Source organism: Symphalangus syndactylus, chromosome 19 (assembly GCF_028878055.3).
Source record: "Symphalangus syndactylus isolate Jambi chromosome 19, NHGRI_mSymSyn1-v2.1_pri, whole genome shotgun sequence".
Classification (NCBI taxonomy): Eukaryota; Metazoa; Chordata; class Mammalia; order Primates; family Hylobatidae; genus Symphalangus; species Symphalangus syndactylus.
Window position 1 is genome coordinate 84,751,558 of NC_072434.2, and position 23,208 is coordinate 84,774,765.

Genomic DNA, 23,208 nt, shown 5'->3' on the forward strand with positions numbered 1-23,208 from the left:
TTTTAAGTGGGAGCTAAATAATGGGTACACATGGACATAAAGATGGAAACAATAGACCTGGAGTCTCCAAAGGTGGGAAAAGGAAGAGGAGGGAAGGGTCAAAAAACTACCTATTGAGTACCATGTTTATTATTTGGGTGATGGATTCAATAAAAGCCCAAACCTCAGCATTATGTAATATATCCATGTAACAAACCTGCATATGTACCCCAGAATCTAAAATAATAATTTTAAAAAGAAAGAAATATATATTCTAGGCAAAAATAAATAAAACACACACAGTTCAGCCTCTTTTGCTTTGCCTGTTGTATGATCACACCATGAGAGGCTGGATCTGCCTCTGCACAGCATTTTTGCCAGCTCTTTCCCATTGTATTTCCAGTTTTGTCTCCTTTATCTTTCTTCTTGACATCTCGAACTATGGTGCACCTTTGCTCCTGTGTCTTTTTTCCCACTGTTCATTGTTTACCCTCTCCTGTCTCTGCTCCTTTTTCTACTTGACTAAGACTTGTTCATCCTTTTAGTCCCAAATCACCCTGCATTGCCTTTGTCTTTTCTTTATTGACTTTTCTCTTGCTAGGCAAATGGATGTTTCACTTAACTATACTCATAACTAATTTGCCAGTGTTAAGGCTTTGGAGTCAGACTCCATGAGCTGGAATCCTGTCTCATTTATTTAGTGTCTCTGGAATCTTAATCAAGTTTTTTAATTGCTAATTTCCTGATTTTAAGTGGGAATAATTATAAACCCTTTCTTATAGGGTTTTTATAGGTTTATTATAATTATATTATATTTATTTTTATTATATTATATATTTTTATTTATTTATTTATAAAATATATATTTATATTTTATTATATTTTATTTTATTATTATATATTATATTTTATGTTATATATAAATATTATATATAAATATAATATATATCATATAAATATAATATATAAATATTATATAAATATATTATAGTATATATTATATATTATAATATATTATATTTATTATATATTATATATATTATATTATATTATAATTTATTTTAATGGGTTTATTATAATTATAAGCCCTTTATTATCTTGAGTTATTATATGTAAAGAATTAGAATAGTAATATCAACATCATTCCATATTAACATTCCCATTTAAACATCTCTATAACATCTACATGTATGATTATTTGTCTCTCTCTCCATCTACCATTTTCTTAAAGGAAAAAACTATGTAATATTTACCTGCATATGAGTCCCTAACAAAGCTAGACATTCAAATGTTGACTGAAATATTGTAATGTTAAATTATGTGGCTTTTGTCTCTAGGATTGGAATGCCCTAGGCTTTAAGCATTGTTTTGGCAAGTAAGATTAGGAAGAAAAGAAACACATCAGAAGTTTTTTTAGCTTTCTTAATTTCCAGCAGTTCTGTGTTTTGATAGTTTGAATCCCTAAATTGGAATTAGTTGGTATTGCATTCAATATGGAAAGCTCAGCCCTAATGCATGTATTTACATATTTTTAGTTAAAGGCTCAGTGAGGTTTTCGTTTTTTCTGAAGGATTTTTATTTAAGTTCAGCTTGGTATTCATAAGTATGTATGCTTCGTTTATATTCTTCAATAGGGTAGTTGTCTCTTAGCAAAGAAAAAGGAAAGGAATTGGCCCACGGCATGTCTTTATTTCTATGCTACATTAGTGAAAGTCCAGGAAAGATTTGCTCAGCCTGTAGGTAGAGTAATATATAGATTTGCATATGATTTGATATAAAAATTTAGTTTGAGTTAGCGATTTTCTAGTTGGAAAGTTGTTCCAGCTCCTTTAGACTGTACTGTCTACTGTACTGTCTAGCTCATGGATGCATATTATGTTTTCCCATGTCTTCTCTACTTTGGGTTTAAAATGAAGATTTGGAGAGGAATTTCACTGAGGACCACTTCAATACATACATCAGGCTGGGTGATAATAGCACACGGCTTTCTTGTATTTTATGTTTGGCTGGAAGCCACATATAGAATTTTTAAAGTATGTGTCATTTTCTATTATGTATATGTTTCTTGAGTTTTTCATAACTAGCCCCCATATGTTTATATACACCTATACTTCTAGAGGCACAATGATATATATATATATATATATATATACATATATATATTTATGTACAAAGTTGAAATAACCTGCAGTATTAAATAAAAGGTAGCTGTGAATTATCGCAAAGGTCAGGTTGTCATTTTATGCCTCAAATGCTCTCTTTCTTCCTCCTAGGAGTATTCCACAGCATTGTTTTATTGTCCTAAGAACACGCACAGCATAGAGAAGGAAGACGCATTGGGACTTAGCTATTTCTTTTGCAGTCTAAGGAAAGATATGCTGAAAGTCATACACTGTGACATGTATGAACTACTTAAATTTACCTGACTTTTAGTTCGTTATCAAAAGGAAGAGTGTGTTAAAAATCTCAAAACTAAGGCAGTATATCTTCAGTTAAATGACAACTTTAAATGACTCAGAAGAAAGGCACTGCATCTGTCTAAAAAATATCCCATACTGGCTGCACTTAAAAGCAACTGGAATGCACATTCATAGCTAATTATAAACGAAAACTAGTTAACACTTTAAATAAAAAGGAAAACTAGCCAAAAGATTTAGAGCCTAGAGAAACAGATGAAAGGGTTCTGAGTTGCCTTCCATCTGATATTACTCAAATGCAACTGTCTCCAATTACCTGGGAATATGTGGTATTCCCTCATGAAAGCTCAAGATCAGAAAGGGCGTCCATTTCGTGTCTTTGCTTACTCATAGCCATTTGGAACAAGTTCAGCAGAAATATTTCACATTACAAAAGAGTCTGAAGCCAGATAGCGACTACAGACACTAATCACTGAGTCAAAATAGTAACTTAGTAGGACAGCAACCACCAGAAAGTATTTGTGGAGGTAGAGATTTGCAGTCGGATATATTAGTGCCATTGGAGAAGATATCACCAAATGCAAAAATGCTGTAACAGAACCATTAAATCACTGTTTGTGATCAGTTTCATGTTCAGTGGCACAGGACTGTCTGAGCCAATGGTCTCTGGTAGGATCAGACCTAAAAGGTAATCTTACGCCCTTAACTCTAGAATAAATAGATGGAAAGAAAATTAACCAAATAAATAAAGGCTGCCTCCTGAAACATTTGGTGTTTCTTTTATTGTATGGTTCCAGCTACAGGCTTTCTTTGCCTCAAATTGCAGAACTCTAACATTTGAGATTTGGGGGGTGGGCAAAAGGGGAAACATCATCGCTAAAATAATAGGTGCAGCAATTGATCAACTTCCCTAAGGAGCTGCAATTTCAGGTCTATTCAAATAAGAGTTACTGGTATTCTCTGAATATTGTCATTATAAACCACTTCATTGTTGCCTTTTTTCTTAAACTACGTCATCCTGTTCCTTTCCTCCAGTGTCAGTAGAGAATTGATTGCTTTATTTTACTATCACTTTACTCCGCTACTGATTCTGTTTTCAGTAGACTCTATCTCAGAGCATTTTTCTTGGCAGTGGGTCTCAAACATCAAGCTATGAATAATTACCCACAGTATGTTTGGAATAAAAAGGTGAGCTTTAGAAGAGGATTAAATATTTTTTTAAAATCATTCTATCTTTTAGATTTCATCGGGTTCTCACTAAATTCACCTAAAGTATTGTCTTATCCCTTGTAGCAGTTTTATTTACTGCTATGTCTTTAAAAAGTGGGAAGGGGACTAAGGAGCTATTAGCGTCTGTGCTTATACTGCAGGCATTGGACTTCTCCATTCTATGCCAATTAAAACAACTTCACACACAAATTAAGTAGAAATAAAATCTATTAAATATATTTTAAGCAATCCCGTGGTTTTTAAAGGTCTTGGGCCATAATTTCTCTGTTGCTGTAAAGAGGCAACCTTATTTTAGCAAAGTATATTTTTAATTCAACATCTGGATTCTGTATAGAAAAATTAACAAGGAAATATGTGAGATTCCTACAATGGAAGACTTTTCACATATTGCAAGCAACACATCTCCATCCTACTTTGTAGTAATACTGATGTAGGCATAAAGGAAAGACAGGAAGAGGATGACTAGACACCAGGTGATTTATATATTATCTTATTAAATCATGAAACAACTCAATGAAAAAGAAATTATTCCCTGCTTTAATGATGAATAAAAGTTATTACATCAAAGAAGCGATTATTCAAAGTTATTAAAATCTACTGCAATTCAGTGGTTGCATTACAATTCAAACCCAGGTTTGCCTGACTAAAGCTCATGTTCTAGCTCCCAACACTGGACCTTGTGGCATCTGAAGACGAGAGGCAGAGTGGGAGAAAGACCTTGCAAAGTATAAGCATTTACAAAAAAGGTGTAGCTTTTATGGTCCAAGGTGGAGGAGAGGTGATTGCTCTGAGAGATCTGGGATGCCCTTGGCCAGTGGTGTCCATTAGGTATCATAAAAATGCTTCTGTCAAAAGTGGTCTTTGGGAGGTTGAGACGAGTGGATCACCTCAGGTCAGGAGTTCGAGACCAGCCTGACCAATATGATGAAACCCCGTCTCTACTAAAACTACAAAAATTAGCTGGGTGTGGTGGCATGCGCCTGTAATCCCACCTACTCAGGAGGCTGAGACAGGAGAATCACTTAAACCTGGGAGGCGGAGGTTGCAGTGAGCCGAGATCATGCCATTGGACTCTATCCTGGGCAACAGAGCAGAACTCCATCTCAAAAAAAAAAAAAAAAAAAAGTGGTCAAGCATTGCTGGGCGACAGTAGCACAGAAAGCCCAGTGATTTGATGACAATGTGAAGATCACCAACCAAGCCTTGTGCCTATTTGTCTATTTTGAATGCTGCTTTTGCTACCCTATAATTATCTTGATTATGAATGACTGGAAATCTGCCATCCTGCTCATTTGAATCATGTCAAAAAGAAATGAAATGTCTACTCTAAAGCGTTGGGAAGTTAATCTTGTAGTAGAAAATTGAAATCTTTTTTATCTCTTTTATGCAATTCACTTGGCATACTTTATTTAAATGAAGTTTATTAATAGTTGATTATCTGTACATAAGAAACTGCTACTAAAAGTTACACTGGCTTTGAAAACTCTGCAAAACCATTTATGCCATTAGAAATTATCTGAAAATATTTTTTGTACTTCTAGAAAACAATACATATATAAATATATATAAATAACAGTAAGTTGTTGCAAATAGAAAATCACCTTATTTTCTGTGTTACCTTCAGCAAAGTCATGTTTGAAAGTTTGTGCATATAACAGTGGTGGTACACAGCCTATCAAGGTTGTTTCTCAAACTGAAAAGCACAGCTGGTCTGATTGGGGTCACTGCATGTAATTAGCTTGCTTGCTCCATAAATGAATGGCAGATTTATTTTATTCCAAATGATATCTTAATTTTCACTGGTTAAATTACATTTTTTTTTTGGTTTGGAAGGTTCACCCTCACTATGTAAAGCAACCACAACCTGCAGTTGTCACTAAGTTAACACCATAAGTATGTTTAAAAGAATTGTTGGCCAAGCATGGTGGCTTATGCCTATAATCTCAACACTTTGAGAGGCCGAGATGGAAGGATTGCTTGAGCCTTGGAGTCTGAGACCACCCTGGGCAACATAGCGAGATCTCCATCTCTACAAAAAATAGATTGAAAAATTTAGCCAGGTGTGTTGGCACACACTGTAATCCCAGCTACTTGGAAGGCTGAAGCAGGAGGATTACAGGAGGAATTGCAGCTTGCCATGGGCCATCGTTGTACCACTGCTCTCCAGCCTGGGTGACAAAGTGAGACCCTGTCTCAAAAAAAAAATTGTGACAACAAAATATTGATGGTGCATTTATGCAAACACCATCTTGGAAAAAGGGTATCTCTGTTTTTCCATAAAATGGAATTGCATCCCAATTTTTCAGGAAGTTTTTCCTAAGATTGGTATACAAAGGAAATCTGTTCAGTTCTTTGAATTGTTGACTCTACATCAGGAATTGAAATATGTACTCTAATGTTCTTGCTTTGATCTCTCATCTGACTGTTTATCAAAGCTGATTACAGTTTGAATACACAAATCCCTTTAGCTTCAAAATTATGTAAAATAATGTATAATAGAGCATTTTAAGAGATTTTTTTCTTATTCCAGTTTGTCTTTATGATTGTGATATGGCTATTAGGTTTGGTAAGAAGGTTTGGTTTTATATTTTGTTCCCTCAATAAGAATCAGTCTTCTGCCAAATTGGATTAAAGTTTTTGTTTCGGCCAAACTTGCTCACGCAACTAAGCAAGAGCTGTTTTGGTGAACATCAAAAGAAGTCATTATGAACAAATGAAACTTACTTTATTCCACTAAACACAGATTAGAAGCTTATGCTTTTTGAAAAGCTGTATGTGTTTTCTTTACTGAATATAACATTGGAATATAATTATTAGTTGACTTACTTAGTTAAACATTATGTATGATATCACTTTAAGAATTTTGAGATCTTCAGGTCCAGAATTTTCAAAGAATATTTATCTATTAAGTTTCTACTGATTATTGGAAGCACCATGCTAAGTATTTTGTACATGTTAACAGATGAATCTACCTAAAGTCACAGAGCTAATTTAAGTGGCAAAATCAGGAAACGAATACAGATCTCTGGCATCTTGTTCTACTGTAGTGTCTTTTTAAGTTTTATAAATCATTTACTTTAATCTTCTAAAATAGTCTAGAAATTCCTTCTTGTAATCTGCCTGAATCTCTGTACTTTGCAAAGAAAAAGCAAAGATATGTGAGGGCAATTGGAAAAATACCCTTCCTGAAAATAGTATGCATTGCAGTGCTTTTGTTATTTTGCCTAAGCAAACTTTATGTATTCCTAGAATTGTTTCTGGAAGCAAATCATCTTTTATGCTAGGCAACTCAGAGCAGATTTTTATAACGATATGTTCGTGCTGGAGCCTCTTCAAAGTAAAATCATAGAATATTCATTCTGTTTTTTAATATAGTTAACAATTGACCTGTAAGTTTATACAAGCAATCTGACGTACAAAAAGGGAAAGAAAAGAAAGAAAAAAATATCTGCTGCCACCTGAAATGATCCCTGTGAAATCCTGAAAATCCTGGCAAAGAGTGGCAACGTGACACTGGGTTATGGCTTTGCAGATACCATGCAAACCTTTGAAAGAACATTGTCTTGAGGCTGTAAAACATGAACTAGCCTAAGCTGTACTATTGTGTTGTAAGTAGTGATAAAGACACTGACAGTTCTTAAGTGACCATGGGTTTTATTTCATGCACAGTTCCCATTTTTTTATAGTCAATTTGCCCTGCTCCACTACGTCTCCTAAGTTCTCCAAATGGCCCCACATGTGACCCAAAGAGGAATGATAATAAAAAGACCACTTCTTCTTTCACTAGTCCCAAGATTTATTTTTTACATTTTAATTATTTTTTGCCCTGTTACTCAGTGATTTTCAAATTGTGGGTCACAAACCATTACTGCGTCATGAAATCACTTTAGCAGGTCCCAACTAATGTTTTAAAATCTGATAGACTAAAAATATCAGAGCGCATTGCATGAAATACGAGTATCTTCAAAACTTTCATGTCAAACATATATTAATATGTATGGAGGTGTGGGGAAATGGGTGGAGGTGAAGTAGTACATAATTCCTAGAATGCTTACTTGTCAAAAAAAAAAAAAAAAAAAAATGAAGTCACAGCCATACTTTAAGTGATGGAGTTCCTATGTTATTTTAAGCAATTCGAAATACTGATTTAATCTCCTTAAATTAGACCTTTGGGTTTGTAGCAGATTACAATTCTTTATTTTTAAATAAAAATGATAGCAAGTAAATGGGTATATTATCACATTCCCCCTTTTCAGAACAGACCATGATCTGGTCACCTGTGGTCTGACATGAACTATTGAAATGAGTTCAAAATTCTTAACATAACTGAGAAATGTCACATACCATTTCTGTTTAGGGTTTTTTTTGTTTTTTTTTTGACGTAGTGTTTACACCTTTGCTTGAGGGAATTATTTCCACTAATTGTTGGCATTTAAACACTGACACATCTGATATAAATATGAAACTAGTGTTTTCTTTTCTCAGGTTAATGTGACTGAGTTAAAGAAATTTTTTCAGAATCTGAAATTTTTGATTCGATAATATATCTTGTCTGTGTCAATATAATAAGATCAACTTAATTAAAATTAAGTAGAATCATTTAAATCATGTATCTGTGACATCCATAGATTTGAAATAAGCTTCTGGTTATAGTACAATAGAATTAATAATTAAAATAAGTTACGTTATTTAGGGCAGATGTTGCTTGAAATAGTGTAACAACTTATCGTTTATCTCATGTACTTTTATTTTCTTGCACTTTCAGCCAAAATTGACCAAGAGGCAGAGGAAAATTCACTGACAGAGACTCATAAATGGTGAGAAATTACTTTATTTCCTCCCAGAATAGGGTTATAACATGCTAAGTATATTTCATCTTAAGGAACCAATTATTAGTTCAATTTTAATTTTCAAGCATAAAACAAAAATAAGCCTAATGAAACGGTGTACTCTAAATCCACAATGAATTTCTGAATTTTATTTTTGTTACTCTGGGTAACATATAATTCTGTTAAATACCAAATTTTTGTGAAAAGCTTAGCATCTTCTCTTTTACGTGGGATTTAGAACTATGGAAATACACAAAAGAAGGAAGATAGCAAGAACCTGTTTCAGAGTTTGGGTTGTTAAAAAAAAAACTATGTAATTTCCATATTCAAAAGTGAAGTCTTGATAGGAAGCGATGAGCTTCCCTTGGATGCACCTTCATTTCCAGAATGGAGACTTGCAATTATGGGTAAACATAGAAAAATATCTCAGAAATCTCCCTGCTTTTCTGCCTCCATTTTCTCTTCTTCTCCCATCTCTCTATATCTGTCAGGTTCTCTAGAAAAAAAAGAACAAACTGGCGATACAGATATAAACACACACACACACACACACACACACACACACACACACACACACAGAGGCATATCTCATTTTATTGCACTTCTCTTTGCTGTGCTTTGCAGATAATTGTATTTTTTTTTTTTCACAAATTGAAGGTTTGTGGCAACTCTGCTTCTAGCAAGTCTATCGGTGCCATGTTTCCAACAGCATGTGCGCACCTCGTGTCTCTGTGTTACATTTTGGTAATTCCTGTAATATTTCAAACATTTTATTTTTATTGTCTGTCACCACAGGTGATCTGTGATCAGTGATCTTTTATGTTACTATTGTAATTGTTCTGGGACACCACGACCTGACCCATATAAGATGGCAAACGTAATAGAAAAATATCGTATGTTCTAACTGTTCCACCAACCATCTGTTCCCTTGCGTCTCCCCTCTCCTCAGGCCTCCGTATTCCCCAAGACATAACAATATTGAAATTAGGCCAATTAATTACCCAACAGTGGCCTCTAAGTTTTCAAGTGAAAGAAAGAGTCACACATCTCTCACTTTAAAACAAAAGCTAGAAATGGTTAACCTTAATGAGGAAGGTATATCCAAAGACAAGATATGCCCAACGCTAGACGTCTAGTGCCAAACAGCCAAGTTATGAATGCAAAGAAAAAGCTCTTGAGGGAAATTAAAAGTCTATTTCAATGAACACACGAATGATAAGAAAGCAAAACAGCATTCTTGCTGCTATGGGGAAAGTTTTAGTGGTCTAAGTAGAAGATCAAACCAGCCACAATAGTCTGTTACCAAAATGCCAGGGGTTTGGTTTAGGACAGCTACTTGCCACTCAGAAAGCGAGTCATGAGATGAGTATTGCCAGGGAAGAAGGCTTTAATCGGGTGCTGCAGCTGAGGCGATGGGAGCTCAGTCTCAAATCCATCTCCCTGACTGACTAAAATTAGGGATTTATATAGCAGGGGAGAAATGTAACCATGTGTGGGAGAACAGGAATTAGGGAGGGGTAAGGAAGAGGAGGTAGTCAGCAGCAAGCAGCTGGTGGGTTAGGCAGTCACAATGGGTGAAGGGTCTGGCATCTCATTGTCCAGATGCAGTGATCTGGTGAGTTTCAGTTCCTTGATACTATCTTGGAAGCGTGATGGTTGGTTTCCGGAGAAAGAAACTCAAAAAAGACAAATGTAACTTTCTCAAGTTTCAAGACTAGGAGGGTCAGTTTCTATGTTTATTCAAATTAAATCATAAACATCAGTTCTATGGGACCATTGAGCCTGTTTCAATTCCCTTAAACCAAAGCCTAATCCAGAGCAGGGCCCTAACTCTATTCAATTCTGTGAAGGCTGAAATAGGTGAGGAAACTGGAGAGGAAAAGTTTGAGGCCAGTAGAAGTAGGGTCATGAAGTTTAAGGTAAGAAGCCTTCTCTGTAACAAAAAAGTGCAAGGTGAAACTACAAGTGCTAATGGAGAAGCTACAAGTTATCCAGAAGATCTAAGATAATTCATGAAAGTAGCTAAATAATGTATTTCCAATGTAGATGAAACATCTTCTGTTGGAAGAAGATGCCATCTAGGACTTTCATAGCTAGAGAGAAGTCAATGCCTGACTTCAAAGCTTCAAAGAACAGTGCCGGGCATGCTGGCTCACACCTGTAATCCTAGCACTTTCGGAGCCCAAGGCGGGTGGATCACCTGAGGTCAGGACCTCAGGCCCAGCCTGGCCAACATGGTGAAAACCCGTCTCTACTAAAAATACAAAAATTAGCCAGGCATGGTGGTGCATGCCTGTAAGGCCAGCTACCCGGAAGGCTGAGGCAGGAGAATCGCTTGAACCCAGGAGGCAGAGGTTGCAGTGAGCTGAGATCGTGCCACTGCACTCCAGCCTGGGTGACAGAGCGAGACTCGGTCTCAAAAATAAATAAATAAATAAATAAATAAATTTTTTTAAAAATGAAGCTTCCGAAAACAGGATGACTGTCTTGTTAGGGGATAATGCAGCTGGTAACCTTCAGCTGAAGCCAGTGCTCATTCACCGTTCTGAAAATGCTAGGGCCCATAGGAATTATGCCAAATCTCCTCTGCCTGTGCTGTATAAATGGAACAACAAAGCCTGCACATCTGCTTATAGCATAGCTTACTGAATATTTTAAACCCACTGGTGAGATCTGTTGCTCAGGAAAAAAAGAAAGGATTGCCTTCAAAATATCACATCTCATGGACCGTGCACTTGGTCACCTAGGAGCTCTGCTGGAGATGTACAAAGAGAATCATGTTTCGATGCCTGCTAACACAGCATTCATTTTGTAGCTCATGGATCAAGGAGTAATTTTGACTTTCAAGTCTTATTATTTAAGAAATACATTTTGTAAGGCTACAGCTGCCATAGATAGTGATTCCTTTAAGAGATCTGGGTAAAGTAAATTGAAACCTTCTGGAAAGGATTCACCATTCTAGATGCCATCAATAACATTCATAATTCCTGGAAGCAGGTCAAAATATCAACGTTAACGGAGTTTGGAAGAAGTTAATTGTAACCCTCACAGATGGTTTTGAGGATTCCAAGACATCAGTGGAGAAAGTAACTGCAAATGTGGTAGAAATAGAAAGAAAATTAGAGGTAGAGTCTGAAGATGTGACTGAGTTGCTCCAATCTCATAATAAAATTTGAACAGATGAGGAGTTGCTTCTTATGAATGAGCAAAGAAAGTAGTTTTTTGAGGTGGAATCTACTCGTGGTTAAGATGCTATGAATGTTGTTGAAATCACAACAAAGAATTTAGAATACTACATAAACTTAGTTGACAAAGCAGCAGCAGGGTTTGAGAGGATTTACTCCAATTTTGAAAGAAGCTCTACTGTGAGTAAAGTGCTATCAAATGGCATCATATACTACAGAGAAATCTTTTGTGAAAGACTGAATTGATGTGGCAGATTTCATTGTTGTCTTATTTTAAGAAATTGACACAGCCACCCCAGCCTTCAGCAACCACCATTCCAATCAATCAGTAGTCATCAACATCAAAAAGATATTGAGTCACTGAAGACTCAGATAATCGTTAACATTTTTTAGTAACAAAGTATCTGCTAATAAAGTATGCATTTTGTTTTTCAGACATAATTCTGTTGCATACTTAATAGACTATAGTATAATGTAAACATAACTTTTATATGCACTAGGAAACCAAAAAATTCATGTAACTCTATTACAATATTCATTCACTTTATTGCAGTGGTCTGGAACCAAACCCACAATATCTCCGAGGTTTCCGTGTGTGTGTGTAAAGAAAGATAGAGAATTGACTCATGCGATTGTAAAATTGGCAAGTCTAAAATTAGCAGAGCAAGCTGACAATTCCGGTAGGAGTTGATGTTGCAGTCTTTTTTTTTTCTCTTTATAAATTTTAACTTTTATTTTAGATTAAGAGGTCCACGTGCAGGTTTGTTACATGGGTATATTGCATGACACTGAGGTTTGGAATCTAAATGATCCCTTCACCCAGGTATTGAGCGTAGTACCCAATAGGTGGTTTTTGAGCCCGTGATCCCCCTGCATTGTTCAGTAGCCCCAGTGTCTGTTGTTCCCACGCTTATGTCTATGTGCGATCAGTGTTTAGCTCCCACTTATAAGTGAGAATAGGCAGTATTTGGTTTTCTGTTCTTGCATTAATTCTCTTAGGATAATGGTCTCCAGCTCCATCTGCGTTCCTGCAAAGGACATGATTTCATTCATTTTATAGTTGCATAGTATTCCATGATGTATGTCTACCACATTTTCTTTATGCAATCCACTGCTGATGGGCACCTGGGTTGATTCCATGTCTTTGCTATTGTGAATAGTGCTGCGATGAACATACGAGTGTGTGTGTTTTTGATAGAATGCATTATTTTCCTTTGGGTGTATACCCAGTAGTGGGATTGCTGAGTCAAATGGTATTATAGTTCTGTTTTCAGTTCTTTGAGAAATCTCCAAACTGCTTTCCACAGTGGCTGAACAACTTTGCATTCCCACCAGTGTACAAACATTCCCTTTTCTGCACAGCCTCACCAACATCTGTTATGTTTTGACTTTAATAATTGCCATTCTGACTGGTGTGAGATAGTATCCCATGGTGATTTTGATTTGTATTTCTCTGATGATTAGCGACGTTGAGCATTTTTCCATGTTTCTTGGCCACTTGTATGTCTTTTTTTGAGAAGTGTCTATTTATGTCCTTTGCCTATTTTTTTAATTGGATTGTTTTTGCTTGTTGATTTGTTTAACTTCCTTGTAGTATTGCAATCTTGAGTCTAAAGCAGTCTAGAGACAGAATTCTTTCATATTCAGGAACCTGAGTCTTAAGGTCTTCAGCTGATTGGAGGAAACCCAGCATGTTTTAAAGGGAAATCTACTTTTTTCAATGCCTTGTAATTTAAGTGTTAACCACACCTAGGCCAGGCATGGTGGCTCATGCCTGTAATCCCAGCACTTTGGGAGGCCGAGACAGGCAGATCACTTGAGGTCAGGAATTTGAGACCAGCCTGGTCAACCAGCCTGGCCAACATGGCAAAACCCTGTCTCTACTAAAAATACAAAAAATTAGCCAGGTATGGTGGTAGGGGCCTGTACTCCCAGCTATTCAGAAGGCTGAGGCATGAGAATCGCTTGAACCTGGGAGGCGGGGGTTGCAGTGAGCCGAGATCGCACTACTGCACTCTAGCCCAGGCAACATAGACTCCTTCTCAAAAAAAAAAAAAAAAAACACACCTAAAAACTGCTTTTACAATAACATCTAGACTGGTGTTTGACCCCAAAATGGGCACTATGACCTGGCCAAGTTGACACATAAAATTAACTATCACAATTTCTAAAGAGAAACCTTATTAGCCTTGAGGAAAAAATTTATTAAAGAAGTTCTCTGCCATTAATTCAGTAGGCAAGATCTTTTTTTTTTTTTTTTTTTTTTTTTTTTTGAGACATAGTCTTGCTCTGTCACCCAGACTGGAGGACAGTGGCACCATCTCAGCTCACTGCAACCTCCACCTGCCAGGTTCAGGCAATTCTCATTCCTCAGCCTCCCTAGTAGCTAGAATTACAAGCATGCACTGCCACACCCAGCTAACTTTTTTTTTTTTTTTTTGTATTTTTAGTATAGATGGGGTTTTGCCATGTTGGCCAGGCTGGTCTCAAACTCTTGGCCTCAAGTGATCTACCCGCCTTGGCCTCCCAAAGTGCTAGGATTACAGGCATGAGCCACTGTGCCTGGCCAGCGACATCGTTTATATTCACCGAACAGATATCACATATTTAGTAGTTCTTGGCTTGATATAAAATATTGTCTTAGCAAACTAGTAAACAGAATTCTCCAGTTTCTATGAAAAGCAAAAGCTGAGGTCAAAGGCCTGAAATTATAAAATCAGAAATTTCAGTGAGTTGCATGAAAAAATTACTGGCAAATGACAAAATCGTTAGTAAAAGAGCCATCTTTTATAATTAAACAATGAACCCCGAAATTCAAAAGTAAAAATAAGAAGAATGAATCATATGAAACATTTGATGTTTCTCCGAAGAAATAAGTCTGTGTGCCATTTTCTCAGCAGTCCTATGTAACCAGGGCAACAATCAGTAGTAATTCTGTGCAGGAAAGCAGTGTAACTCTGATCCTCTGGCTTTTTGAGTCTAAATCTTGCCTCTTACACTGATAGCTCTGTGACCTTAGACCAATCCCATCACCCCAGGAAAATAGTATCTACTTTGTAGGTGGGAATTAAATGAAATAATCTCTGGCAGATATTTAGTCCCAAGTGATCAATAGATGTTAACTGCTATGTTATTTTCACATTATTTTTATAATCAGAAATTATAAAAAGTGTAGTGGTAGAATTAGAACCCAGAGTCAGATTTCAGACTCAGGCAGTGTATTTGTTTGTTGTCATGTTTCTCGCTGTCTCCATGGATTGCAGCCCTGGGCAGTCTCAGATGGTTATGGAGCATGGGTTTTGGAATCAGATCTGTATTTTGGTACCTGCACCAAACTGCTGGCACCGTGGCTCCAAGGATTTATCTCAGCTTTTGAATCCATGTCTTTATCCGTGAGAAAAAGAAAAACAATGTCCACATTATAAATGTGGTGATCAGTTCATTACTTAACTGATTAAGTAGGTTAAATGAGTAAAATATGTATGTAGAGTATCAACTTCATAAGAGCTTTTCAAAATTTCCTTTTCTTCCATTTACCATAATACCTGAGCTTGGGAGACTGACTTTTAGCATGAACTATCTTCATAACAACCATTAACCTTGAGAAAATATCAAACAGTTATTTAACATGTCTAGAAATTGTTCTATGGACATGCAGCAAATGGGGAATCATTTGTCCAAGAAAATCTAAATCATGGTAAGAACAGCGAGAGTCTAAGGCATTGGAATCACTACCTATTGTGTCCTATTACGTCTTATGGGAGCCGCTGCAGGAACTCTAATCCAGACACTTATGGTCACGAAGATAGGAGCTTCCACTCTCCCAAGCTCCTACGCTGAGGTTATGGCTTCTCACTGGGTCAGCAGGCTGCCAGAATTACTTATTCCACCACCTCCAGCTTATTGCAGAAGTTCTGTTCCAGACTAACAATGCAGATAAGAAGGGGCTCCCTTTCTCAACACTTCCTTACTTTAAGGGCAGATGCTCCAGCTCAGGTGTAGCTGACCAAGAATGTTGGGCCCCAGTGCTTCCACTCTAGCTGACTTTTAGGGCAGAGATTCTACACCAGGTGGGAGAATACGTGAAGACTAGGGGCCCCCCATCTCAGCTCCTTCTTACACAGCAGGAGTGTTGCTTTGGAAGAAGTGGACCACTGTCCTAATCCTAGCTTTAACCGTTGTGCAGGTGCACAGAAGTCCTGCCCAGAGCGCTACAGATCTGCTTGAGAAGGCGGATTTTGTTTGGAACAGAACATGAAGAATTTCATACCTAAGAGCTTTGTCTGAAAGAATAGAGGTCTAGATGGAGAGCAGTTGAGAGGGTGTTCGTAGCTCTGTGATACAGCAGCAACAAGCAAAATGGCTAAGCAATCAGAAGTTTAACAGAGAGATCAAGGGAAGGAGATAGCCAGGAAGGATCCTTTTGGGATCATAATCAATCCCAGAGGTTGGAAGTCTGTGCATAAGCTTACTAGGCTGCACCCACTAATGAGCCTCATCAGATCAAGAGGTCAGGCTGACGTGGAAACAATCCCCAAACTGTGTAGGGATCCATGAATATATGCTATAAGCCTCACTGGCACTGGGGAACTCAGCACAATCGCTGGCCACCACTGGTGGAACAATAAGATATGTAACCCAGGGGCAACTCATAGGAAGCCAGGCTAAAAAATAAAATCACCTATATTCCTTCATAAAGTCTGTCTAATAGCCACAAAATAAGCACACCAGCATCAGCCAAGTTAACTGCTTCTAGGACCTTGTATGTAAGCAGGCAGAAACATTTCTGCCTGTTGTACTGTGGGCTTCCACCTGCCCGGCTGACTGGCAGGCTGCCTCCTCTCAGGCCTTTGAGGGAATGGTGGACTTTGACCCAGATTCTGGAGTCCCAGGTCTCCTTCCCAGCTTTGAGGCCTTGAATATTTTATCTGCCACCCCAATCTCAACAGTGGCTCACCATATGTACTCTCTCCCTATGTAAATTTCTTTAGGACCCAAAGCCTCAGTTTTTTATGGAGCTCTTCCTTTGCTTGAATTGGCCAAGACTTTCTATATTCCCCCACCACCACCACACACACACACACACACACACAAAATTGAAACAAAATGCATATACAGGCCAGGGGCGGTGGCTCACACCTTTAATCCCAGCACTTTTGGAGGCCGAGGCAGGCGGATCACCTGAGGTCAGGAGTTCAAGAACAGCCTGGCCAACATGGTGAAATCCCATCTCTACTAAAAATATAAAAAAATTAGCTGGGTATGGTGGCATGCACCTGTAATCCCAGCGACTCCGGAGGCTGAGGCAGAAGAATTGCTTGAACCTGGGGGGCAGAGGTTTCAGTGAGCTGAGATGGAGCCACTGCACTCCAGCATGGATGACAGAGTGAGACCCCATCTCAAAAAAACAAAATAAAACAAAACAAAAAACCATAGACATGCACATACACATATATAGATCCTCACTGTATTTTATCTCTAAATATTTCAGTTGTCTTGGCAAGGCTTAGAGGGAGAGGAGAGCCAGGAGTATGAATTTAGGCATACATTTTTCCTGTCTTCCATTTCTGCTTTTATTTTTATTATAGATTATTATTATCATGTTCTATGTATCATATTATCACAAACCAGATGAAATTCATTTTGGAGGCAAGATTTGGAGGTACTCAAAAAGTTGTTCTTCATTTTCCAGCCTTCCATTTAGCCCTTTGACATTGAGACAGAAAATACACGGGAAAGTTTCATTTCTATGAATATATCAAAAGATTCCTAATCCAAGGAATTGGCTGGTGAGATTCTGTTTTTATCTCAGTGATGCTGTAACAGCCAGAGACAATTTAGTTTTACTTTACACCCTGTGGCAGGAGATCCACTGACAAATTGGTGACAAATTTTTGTGCTTGATTTTTAAAAATGGTTGAGAGTTATTTACAGATAATTGTGATGGCTGAGTTGGGCTATCAGATGCCTTAAGGATCAAAGAAGCATCATATAATAACTGAACAGCCTTTTCTGTACCAAAAGTGAAGTTTCCCAGAGCTTTTGAGGCAATTTGGCATTCCATATGCTCACCAAGGTTATCATGAAAGAAGGCGGGGCTGCGTGGTGGACAGGACGCTGACGTTTCCTCTTAGCCTAGCTCTGCCACTCCAGAATTACAAGTGAGTAAACCACAGAAAGTTCCCCAAGTTCCCGGGCCTCCACTTCGTCATATGTAAAAAGGAATATAACCTCACCCTTTCTTTCATCCTCCAGGGCTGTAGGAATATGGAGTACCTTGTTCTTTGCAAAGCTTCTTCAAGTGTGGCTCCTAAGAGGCCTTTCTTGAAGGCTTATTCATGTGAAAACATTTTGTAAACCTCACATGCACATTATCAGCTTGCTTTGAAAGGAATTATACTCATTTGTCTTTACATTCTAGTACATTTTTTAAAACATCTTGACTCTTAGCCCATTTAAAATGGATAAGCTGAACTTTTATCAAGAAAATAATTAGAATTGTCTTCTATAAATAGTATTAAAAACAAACAATGGTTAGTATATTTTTTAAATCAAGCCAGATCATTTTTCATATTCCATTTGTTAGCATAATAGTTTTTAATGTGCTAATTCTGTTTATTCATGCATTTTTGCTATTAATCTAGAAAGTGGAACTTTGAGCTCCTTTTTCACATGAGCAAAACTGTATAGCTTTCGAATAAATAGTTTAACTGAACTCTTCAGTTCTCCTGGAAAGTAAGGCAGCTGGGCAGATGAGTCTTGAACCATACCCAAAACTCAAATGCAAAGCAGATGAGTGTATTCTCATCTTCAGATGATTTCACTGGGCAAGCCAAGCCATCATATTGTATTACAAGACGGATTTCGGCAGAATGTTGTTAAGGTTGGCTTCATCCCCACTGTGTGTGTTTATGTCAGCTTCTGCTTCTATTTTATTTTTAATTAGCATACACGGCTTTCTTCAATTATGGAAAAGTATCACCAGACCAAATATGATTGTTTTTATTTCCTACAAAGTCACTTAATGTCTATGTCGGCTCATAGGCAGAGAACACAGAAATTTTGAATTTGTCTAATAAATGTCCATTCCTTTATATTTAAATTTAAAAAATAATGAGACTGGGAGTGATAAAATCTGCTTTATTTCTTAATGAACTAAGGCTAACTTGAAATTTTTCTTCAGACTTTTTTCTTCTATTTCTTTAAATTCTACAGGTAAAAACTATATTTTCAAGTGAAATTGACTTTTGACGTAGAAAAAGAAAAGGTTTTAGAAACACAGTTTGCTCCATCTGTCAGTTGCATTGATTTCACTAATTTAATTCTGGCATCAATAAAGCTAGTAGAAATGACTGTAAAATTTGAATTCTATTGCAACTATTCAGTTAGATAGCTTACCCTTGTTAGTCAGTGAAGGGGACATTCTGGACAAAGGAAATCAGGGTGAGAAAGGTGTATACCCTCTGTGAGTAATGACAAACAAAGTAATCTGTATGAACTACTCCTATCATTTTAAAGCAATTTTTTTCTAGGAAGTTTGTGACTTTTCCTACAGATTAAAACATTTATTTTAAGATGTTTATATTTTTCTACAAGACATACATGGTATTGAAATTTTTATATAAAACTTTAAAAACAGCTGGGTGCAGTGGCTCACACTTGTGATCCTAGCACTTTGGGAAGCTGAGGCAGGCAGGTCACCTGAGGTCAGGAGTTCGAGACCAGCCCGAACAACATGGTGAAACCTCATCTCTACTAAAAATACAAAAATTAGCCTGATGTGGTGGCAGGCGCCTGTAGTCCCAGCTACTGGAGAGGTTGAGGCAAGAGAATTGCTTGAACCCAGGGAGCAGAGGTTGCAGTAAGCCAAGATCATGCCACATGTTTCAAAATAGAAGACTTTTTTTTTTTTTCCCTCCAGGAGCTAAAGATATCTAGAAAGATTATATATAACTAATCTTCTGATGAGACCGTAAGATGATAGTGAATTTGTTTAATAAGGAAGCAAATAGCACAATTAAACTTAGAGAATTAATAAGTAATGTGCTTTATTTGGACATTATTATGTGATAAAGATTTGACTGTATAGTTTAAAAATGTACTCAATGTATCTCATAGGATCTTTTAAAAAAATTCTTAAAGAGAATACACTAGATTTCCTCTCCTACTTAAATAATAGCAAGGCAATTGGAAACAACCAGTAATAAAAGGCAAGAAATTGTAATGGAAGACCGCATATTTGTAGAAGAACTTTAAATCACACATTTTAAAAAATAAATACTATTTCTGCATGTAATATTGCTTAAATGGTATTTTAGCAAAGCCAAGATTGCATAACAAATGAGTTGAAATGGAAAATTAATCTTTCATGCAAAATAAAGACAAAAAAAGGGGAAAGAAAGAAAGCGGAATGTTGGTTCCGCTGGTTCCATACAGTATGTAACTATTCATTTGTCACGGGAGAGAAAATATTTAATCAGTTCTGAACTGATGCACACATACTTTATCATGTTTAGTGACTTTTAGAGTGTCAGTTTGTAAAATGTTTATCCAGGGAATGGACTTCTGGCACATGGATAAAATGAAAAGTGAAATGTTTAGTTCATAATAGGCATATTTTCCAGAATCTTTCTGAGTAACTATCCGGAGATGAATAGAAAGACTACAGGTCTGTGTTTATCTGGCTTAGGCTGGCCGACCAGGCAGGCTCCAGCCTACTATTAAAACTGAAGTGACATGGAATGTCTTTGCAAAAGCCCCAAACAATGACATCATTCCCTTAATAATATTGATAATGTAGAACAAAGTTAGAGTTTGATATTTCCCAATTTGGATTTCTCAGTTAACTACTTCTAATCCTGGCAGAAGATTTACTGTCTGGAGGCTCAGCAGAGCAAGGCTTCCCAGGTGGAAAGCTATTATTTCATGCCTTTTATTTTTGGGCCATGTGGTAAGTTTTAGATACAGCACTTTTCTTTGTACAAATGGATTTTCTTCTGTGGCTACGTTATCCAACTTTTATAAAATCCATTGACTTTCAGCAGTAGGGGAGCCCATGACACCCTTTGCAGATTTTCTGGCCTTGGAAAGTTATACAAAATCTGAGGTGGAGATCGCTCCTGAAGTTTGTTTATTAGCGTTGGTGCTTTTCAAATAGAAGGATTTCAGGATTTTCTGATTATGAGAATTTTAATGTTTTTTTCCAGTCCTGGTTGATAATTATAAGAGAAACATCAAAGAATTCCTGCTCTTTGGAAAAGTTATGTTGTAAAAATGGAAGCTTTCCTGTTGTATAAACTTGAGATCTTTCCCACCCCAATATTTAAAAATATTTGTTGGCCTAGAACAGACTAAACTGTCTCCAGAAGCTGTGTTCTCCAAGTTAACAGAGGTTAGAACTCTTAAACTTTTGTGCCCTGAAACCTAAAGGAAGAGTAATGAAATCACTGTGTGTTTGCCGGGGATTCCAATCACCGAGCTCTTGAAATGCAAGTAGTGCAAGGGCTGGAGAGGGTGAAGATAATACGAGAAAGGAAGGATATACTATTTTCTCTACTACCTGTTTTGTATTTTAAAAAAATAGAAAGTAGAAAGGATAAGGGCTAACAAATGAGGTTATGAAGTGTCTTTAGGCCAGGCGCAGTGGCTCACGCCTGAAATCCCAGCACTTCGGGAGGCCAAGGAAGGTGGATCACCTGAGCTCAGGAGTTCGAGACCAGCCTGGCCAACGTGGAGAAACCCTGTCTCTACTAAAAATACAAAATTAGCAGGGCGTGGTGGCGCATGCCTGTAATCCCAGCTACTCAGGAGGCTGAAGCAGGAGAAGGGCTTGAACCCGGGAGGCAGATGTTGCGGTAAGCTGAGGTTGTGCCACTGCACTCCAGCCTGGGTGACAAGAGCAAAACTCCATCTCAAAAAAAAAAAAAAAAAAAAAAAAAAAAAAAAAAAATGTATTCAACTGTAGTATCATGCCCCAAATCCATTAGGATTGTCCATCTTGAGAAAATACGCTTCAAGCACCACAGAGATTCCAGAAGAACTCAATAGTTAAATAAATGAGTCTACAGTCATTGTTCAGAGGAAGAAAAAAATTTTTTTCCAAGGAGGATGAAAACATGAGTTATTGACATATCTACGTTTTATGAGGCAAATTGGAAATCAGCTTTAGAAGATTGTCATTAGAAGGGCTCATTTGTCTACAAGTTACAAAGGACCAATTAAATTACATTACACACTCAAAGGCATTTCTCAGAGGCCTCCAGAATCCCATGCAAAGGTAAGCAGCCTCAGGAGTGCGGGAAGCGAAGGGAAGAAGCCTCAGGAGTGGGGGAAGCGAAGGGAAGAAGCCTCAGGAGTGGGGGAATGGGTCAGATGCAAGCACAGGATCTCCCCCATGGCGGCGTCTAGTGCCTCGGTTAAGATCCCACTCTGAGAAACAAGGCTGGCATTCAAATCCAGGTATAGCCCCTTTTGTTTTCTTTTTCAGTTTTCTGACTTTGAAGAAGTTATTGAAACTTCTGTATCTCCATTTTCTTGTTTCTAAAATAAGGGCAATAGAACGGTGCCTGGCTAGAGTTAGCACATTATAATTACTTAATATCATTGTTACCTGATGTTTATTGTAGTGACCTGCCACTCATGACTCTAGTTTGAATTTTCTCCACGGTATTAATGCAGATTCTCAAAAGGGTGAATCTGGCTGGTTCCTAGATAGGTAATATAAGCTCACGAAGGATACCAGCTCCCCCAGTCCAGTCTATAGTTGAGACAAGTTCTCTAAAATCAATGTAAGGAAGAAAAATGGCACATTAACTTTTTGGGGAGATGGGCAGGGCTAGTGGAACAATCAAGCTTACAGATATACCATCCTGAAAAGAGATAATTTGGAGTATATTGACTGAACTTTTTTAAATTGAATTTTTTTCATTGTGAGAGCATTACATCAAGAAACGTTCATCATCTCAGTTTTTGCTGCCTACTCCGGCGTGCATCACATGTGGGTAAACTTTAAAAGTAGCATGAAGAAATGTTTGGGCTGATTTCCCTACCATTTGTCTTGAAAGACGATGTAGGTATAGGCTTGGAATTGTAGAAATTACAGCTATACTACTTTTTTTTACTTTTTCTGTTTTTTTTAAGACCAAGTCTCGCTCTGTAGCCCAGGCTGGAGTGCAGTGGCACGATCTCGGCTCACCACAACCTCCGCCTCTCAGGTTCAAGTGATTCTCCTGCCTCAGCCTCCAGAGTAGCTGGGATTACAGGTGCACACCACTGCACCTGGCTAATTTTTTGTATTTTTAGTACAGATAGGGTTTCACCATGTTGGCCAGGCTGTTCTAGAACTCCCAACATCAGGTAATCTGCCCGCCTCGGCCTCCCGAAGTGCTAGGATTACAGGCGTGAGCCACCGTGCCCGGCCACAGCTACACTTTTCTTGCAAAGTTGTAATCGGGATTGGAGAAGGGAAATAACTGATTCCAGCACCATTGAAGTCCTGCATCTGCAGAGAGTGTCAAGGAGGGAGATAGCAAGATCTATAGGAGACTAATTCATTCTTCGTTCATTTGT

General features: G+C 37.5%; 1 protein-coding gene across 3 annotated transcripts in view; it reads left to right on the plus strand.

Moving 5' to 3' along the window:
- Positions 1-23,208, plus strand: part of FMN2 (formin 2) — a 392,431-nt gene that overhangs the window by 305,168 nt on the left and 64,055 nt on the right. For all 3 annotated transcript variants that reach the window (XM_063613470.1, XM_055234932.2, XM_055234935.2), the window contains one exon: positions 8,392-8,443. In XM_063613470.1, the coding sequence (XP_063469540.1) occupies positions 8,392-8,443 (52 nt within the window). The remainder of the gene's footprint in view (positions 1-8,391; positions 8,444-23,208) is intronic.